Raw genomic sequence first — 6,635 nt, forward strand, 5'->3', positions numbered from 1 at the left:
CCTAGCTGGAGACACTGCATTAGAAATATCCTGCACATAAATAAATCTTTGACTTCAGTCATTTAAAGTCTGGAAAAGTCATATTTATAAAACCAGATTGAACTTCAATTCAGAGACATTTATTTTGCTGGCACTCTATAGAACTCACCATACTGAGTTTCTAGTGTTTGCAAAGATAGTACAAAGCCTTCATGCTCTCCTTTCTACTGTACTGTACCACTGCCACATAACTAAAACCTTATGTGGGCTGAAGCACTAAGAGGAAAGGAAGCATAACAGCTCCTAGTGAAATGTAATGATGGAAAAGGCTAACAAACATAAATGCTACAGGTGGTAGTATAAAAGAGGAATGAATGAAAATACTTTGACATTGTAACTGAACTAAACCAAATACACACTTAAACAACTGGGAGCCACTCTCAACATTCACATATTTCCCCTTCAGATTTAATAAAAATAATCTTTTAAAGAAATTGAGCTACACCAATTATTTAAACTTATGGATGCTGTCTGAAGAATTCAGCTTTTAAGACTGAAGAATTTTAAAACTGAAGAATTCAGTTTTAGTTATTCTCTATTTCTAATTTAAACCTCAGCCACGCAGAAAACAATGCCCTAGTGATTCCTATTTATAGAAAATAAATCTGTTCTTCAAATCTGCGTCTTTTTAGGGTGGCATGACAAAGATGCACCAACCTACTGTAAGATATACACCTTGCACTTGAAGAGCATTAGCTGTATTTCTCAGGGAGAAAGACTCCTGGAAAAGGCAGCTTCAAAATCTGGGCAGAGCTCCATGGGAGATCTGCAGTGTCAAAGCATGTTTGATTTGCTGTTTCTGTTAGCAGCCAGATTTTCAGCACACATCTGCTCTCCCTGAATAAAAACAGAAATTGTTGATCCTTGTGAACTTCTGACAATCTGTATCTATAAAGCAGAATGGTGTTCAATGCTGTGACTACTGCCACTGGCATTTTCATCAGAGGAAACGCATTCAGAGACTGACCTGAAATTGAAGAGAAATACTCTTCAATTATGTTATCAGAGTTTTTGAACATTTAGACTAACTGTTGATAAAGTGTCAGAATGATACAAAAAATGTCCAAATAGTAGAAAATTATTAAGGACCTGTCAATTTTGTGGGTCAGTCTGAAATGTCTGTCTAGCCAGGCTCATTTAAACAGCATCTGTTGTAGCACATCTGAAACCACAAAAGGGTACAGAGCTATTCAGAGAACACAGGTGAATTGAACATACCCTAGAAGGCAGCAATTCTGAAGTGACTGGACAACTAGAGGACATGAACATTGGCAGTGTATTCTTAGCATCATCCTCTGAATGAGACTGAAGGTACTGGGTGTACATGCAGCAGAACTATTTGAAGTACCAACTCAAGATTTCTTATGCCAAAAGTTTTTGAATCTCAAAAAAACATTCTTTTGTTGTTACCATCATTTGCAATCTTTAAAGTTGTTTTATTTTAATTAAGGAAGGTAAGAAATGAATATTTTCTGAAATGTCTGCAGTATGGTTCAAATTTATCAGACCTTCAAGTAGTTTAGCTAAGCTTTTAGACTAAAGCCTTTCTCAGTCTCAGAGTAGTGGCCAAATGCCTAGCTACTGCACTGCTGTATATATGATGGTGCTAGTAGGTTTAGATAAAACTACAGGTACTTTTTTTTCCTTTTTAATATAAAATGTTAATAGTCAAATTATGTATAGAATTTCTTACAGCTGAATAGATTCATGCTGACTTAGGCATGGCATCTAGAAATGTGACTATCCATTTGTTGTTATGTAAAGGAAGAATATCTGCCAGACTTCAGACTGAAAAAAATGCTTTTCAGTATGAGTACAATCACTTTGAACTAACTGCTTTTAAAGAATCATCCCAACATGCATTTTAAACCAAGCTCTTCTATCCAAATGTAAAAGGCACTTGTGGATTCATTATCCTGACTGCAGTGCAGTTTCTAAATCAAGCCTTGAAGCTGATGTGATTTGAGCTTAGATTTGACCCACTGTGCATGTATATGAAATGGCAGCACTGCCATCAAAGGCACACAGAGAAAGGCATTTTTTAAGCCCCAGAGAGGCTTAAAAGATCCCACTCCCTCCCCCCAGATCTTTCACAATTGCACAGGTAAATGTGCATAGCCATGCTTCCTGTTCTGCAGCATTAGTCATTGTGAGTTTTCTTTAAGTTCTCTCACATTCAGAAGCATGCTGTAGTTTTGTAATTACTATCAAGATTGGAGCATGAGCTAATAAAAATCAATTATCAGCTGTGAGACTGGAGGAATAAAACAGAGGAAGAGCAGCAGGGCAGCAACTGGGCTCATGAAATTAAAAATAAAGATGACAAGCAAATGTATGTCTCATCCTGACAAGTGAGGCACTCTGCCTCTCTGTCATCCCTTTCATCATGGACATGACTGCTCTCAGCACATAAAAATGCAATACCTCCTGTCCAGTGAATTTCTATAGTAGCTGCCAACTGTTTGGATAGCTTCTAAATAAAAATGATGAAAAAAACATATTCCACGAACCTTTTTAAGAACTCCATAGCTTTCAAATATTTTGTCTCTTTTTTTTTTTTATTAGTATGAAGCCTGGTTAGTTTTTACCAGTAGACAAAGAGTGCCAACTATACCAGATCTAGGGGGCTGGAAAACAAACAGGTGGAAAATTTAATAATAAGTACTCATATTTACACTTGTTATGAAGAAACCTTTGTGTTGGAGGAAGCTAGATAATACATGGCATGCCATCTGGTTTGCGCAGACATGGGGCAATGAGATTTGCAGATTACAGCTGCTCCTAGATAGGCATTATCACCCAGTTAACCCAGTGCTTGGACAGAATTGGCCCATGAAGAAAGAACAGCAGAGGTAAAGAAAGAAAGTGCTTCAACTGGCTGTCCCAGGAAGCAGTGATGCTGGTAGCCACAACTGCAGGTTGAGCTAGGAGGCTGGGTGTACTACTTGATTCCCTGGTTTTCCTAAACTTTTAAGGGCAGCATCTATGAATAACACTTTCAGCTACCTTCTGTTATGTAGGAGATTCTGTCTCATTTCTTGAACAGAGCAGTACTCACAGATGTGTAACAGCAAGCACTCAGCATGATGCCTCCAGCTCGCGTAAAATGGGCAGAACATCCCTTTGGCATAACAAGTCACAGTGAGAAAACATGTCTTTCTCTTTGAGTATCAAGCAGAGACTCCTCTCAGATACATTCAATTGTCCAAAAACTAGCTGTCTGGTCTATACTAATCATGTAAGCTTATCGGTTCTCTAGTAAATGGAAAGAGATGCTCACAAGAGTAATTTGGTGCAGTTATATGGATAAGTAATGGGAGAGAAGGCAGGACACACTCTGGGCACTCTCGAGTTGTCCCTTTGCTCTGGAGGAGTGTGAATGATTACATCCATAGCACTTACACAGGAAATGTTAGGCAACCAAAGATACCATTTCTTGTAAGAGTGGAATCAAGCTAAGGTTCTCAGTTCTTATTTTCAGAGTGGTGAATGACTGGGCTTACTAAAAAACCTCCAGTGCAGAGAGGTGCTCCATGGATTCAGTAACACTTTCTACCACAATAGTTAGGAGAGTGTGAAAGAGTATTTTTTTTCTTGGAAAGTCTGAGGCTGGGCAACAGTTCCTATTGGAAATCAGCATTGCAGCATTACTGCCCTTTACTTTAAGTGTGAAAAACATTTCTGGCCTCGCCTGTCCCAAAAGAAGTACACAGTAGTGCATATCTTAAGATAAATAGATAAATAAAAGCCAAAGAAACATACTGAACAAATCAACAGACTCTGAACCAAATCTTCTGTCAAACACAGTTCTCCCATGGGAACAGTATGCAAGAGAGCATGTGGAGCACACATGACAAACACTATTCATATCACTCAGAGCACTGCTAGGAGGCTCTCAGATATTAAAATAACTTGAAAAGGAAGAGATGACTGAAATTGACTTTAGCTTTCCTTTGGGGTTAGCTTTTCTTAAAAAAGTCTTGGATTGTTTGGATCCCAACCGACCCACGTCTGATTGAAATGACACACTTTAATGGAGACATCTTGAAATTCACATAGTAGGAGGTAATAAAAGTACCGCCCATTTCAGGTTCTCTTATTCTGAGGAAGTTTGCTCATCTTTTTTACAATTGTGGCACAAGACTGGCAACATTATGTGTAACCAGCTACGCTTAAAAACAACATAAGAAAAAAATAAATTAAAAGACAAGCCCCACAAATGTTATCTCATTTTTTTTCCATGAAACATGGAAACACTTTCTGGTATCGTAGCAGTTATTCTCCACACTAGCATGCTGCTGGTTTTAGCAGTATAAATAACGCACATTAACTGACACCACAGAAAACACAATGGTTACAATGAATACATGCAACACATTTTAGAGTATTCATTGTCTTTCCATTAAGAAATCTTATGGTATATTTGGGTATATAGGAATATGTGGGCACTGCATTTGGAGGTAAGTTTTCCAAAATAACTTACACTGTCACAGCAGGTGAGTGATATCAAATATGGTCTGGGCTACTTACTATGAATTCTAAGTTTACTTACCAGTCCTGAACAGCATTGAAAGAGTCTTCATTCGTGATGTCATACATTAAAATGAAGCCCATTGCACCCCGATAGTAAGCTGTGGTAATTGTTCTGTATCTCTCCTGACCAGCCGTATCCTGAAATAATAACCAACAAAATTTTTATGTGTTGAAAAAAAGTTGACAATTTTTATTTTTTATTTTTTTAATATAGAAAGAACACTCTGACAACAGTTACTGTACAACTGCAATTCTACTCACAAGACTAATCAAGGGGAAGGAAACTGAGAATAACAGGAAAAAGGAGAATTTTGCATAGGATCATAATAGGAGTGACACATCCATTCTGTCATGAGATGAGAGAGGAGAGGAACAGAAAGGCATGACCCTTCTTGTCAACCAACACCCCGAAGTTTTTCCCCTAAGGGCTGTCTCTCAATCCAGCCTTGAAAATGGATTCTGTTCATTCTTGATTACAGCTGCTGCTACTTAGATGTAGTTTCTGTGACCCAAGATGTAAAACTAACATAGAAGTTAGACAACGTGTCTGACAGGAGGTTAGGTTATGCCTTTGTAAGATAGGCTAGACAGTCCTTTTTGTACTCTGAGCTGGCTAAGCCTATATGAGCTGTGGTCTGGAGGCTGGATAGCTGCTCCTAAATTTTCTGGTGGTATTACTGAATACTAAGGTATCAAAACTCTTTTGCTAAGCCTGTGCATATTCTTATACTCAGATCAAGTCTTTTTCAGTAGGTCATAGTCTGTCAGCAAGATGAAAGTATCATTGAGATGTTGAGTAAAATAATTTATCAGAAGAAGAAATATTGCATAAAACCATTTCTTTGTATTTCTTTTGTGGAATATGGTTTACTTCCACATGTTTTGCTGTCTTACTTGATTTGATATTAGAGAAAAAAGCTGGGAGGGACAGAAGGAAAATATAGCTTCTAGCAAGCATGCAGCCTTTCTGTACAGAAAAGATGCGATTTTCAAATAAGTTTTGTCAGTGTCTATCTGCTTTTTTGTCAGAGACACGTATGATTGGAAATGTGATGGTATGACAAGCAGGAGCCCACTGCTGCTGAAGCAAATCCTGTTTTGCTGCAAGTGATTTCCACTGAAGCTTCTCTGTAGATGATAAGAATGAACAGCCCTAGCAATAAAGCCGTAAGTCAGTGATGCTTCCTACACAAGACAACAACTATTTTCTGTGCATTGTTAAAGGTAGCTAGTGCAGGCTTAGGCAGTCTTAAAAAAAAAAAAAGTCTTAACAGAGAATAAAACATGAGTGTAAAAGAGACAAATCCAGGCATAAGTTCTTAAATACACATTTTACACAAAAGAAAATGAAGCTGCAGATGAAGATTCAAACACTGACTGATTGTGGGATTGGAGATTGTCTTCTGGACCCAGGCTTTTGCTTTAGGTCAGTTTGGGAAGGAACCAGGTATTTGGAGTTGTTCTCAATATATGCATCTAATATGTGCCCATATCTAATTCAATGTTAATGCGATGATGAAGAAGAAAATTTTGTAAAGTGATATTTCAGTATATGGCATAGATGGATGACCACGAATAAAGAGGAGTTTATTAGTTTCAAGCATTGATAATCACATTCCTGTTGGTATTATTTTCCATTTACTTGCTGTAAGGATGCAACTAAAAATTCTAATTGGTCTAATGTACAAATTATGCAGTAGAGTGTTTATGATCATGTAAGAAATGAACGCAAATACCAGTAATCAAAACAATTGTGTTCCACACATTCATAAACATCTCCTTTGTATTCTGACTAGAATATATTCATAAGTGCCCTAAAGACAGCTCCTTTTCTATGACCACTAGGGAACTCAAACACCATTACTCAGGAGAAACTGCATATTAGGAACGTCAAATACTTCAATATTAAGTATTATATTTTATTATAATTATTTAATTCATTTAAAACAGATAATGCAACAATGTAAGTGATCTTTTTGTTTATTAGCTTTTATTCTTACAGAAGAAGTGCACAGGAAAGAAAATAATTTCCATATTTCATCATATTTATTGTATTTAGTAAA

At 37.2% G+C, this 6,635-nt stretch overlaps 1 protein-coding gene across 1 annotated transcript in view; it reads right to left on the bottom strand.

Annotated features, from left to right (window-relative positions):
- Positions 1-4,710, bottom strand: part of LOC104405790 (ras-related protein Rab-3C) — a gene marked incomplete at its 5' end in the record, with an annotated part of 63,225 nt that extends 58,515 nt beyond the window's left edge. The window contains one exon of the mRNA XM_010014612.1: positions 4,592-4,710. Coding sequence (XP_010012914.1) covers positions 4,592-4,710 — 119 coding nt within the window. The remainder of the gene's footprint in view (positions 1-4,591) is intronic.
- Between the last annotated feature and the right edge of the window lie 1,925 nt (positions 4,711-6,635).

The sequence above is a fragment of the Nestor notabilis genome, unplaced genomic scaffold, assembly GCF_000696875.1.
Source record: "Nestor notabilis isolate BGI_N333 unplaced genomic scaffold, ASM69687v1 scaffold3815, whole genome shotgun sequence".
Lineage (NCBI taxonomy): Eukaryota > Metazoa > Chordata > Aves > Psittaciformes > Psittacidae > Nestor > Nestor notabilis.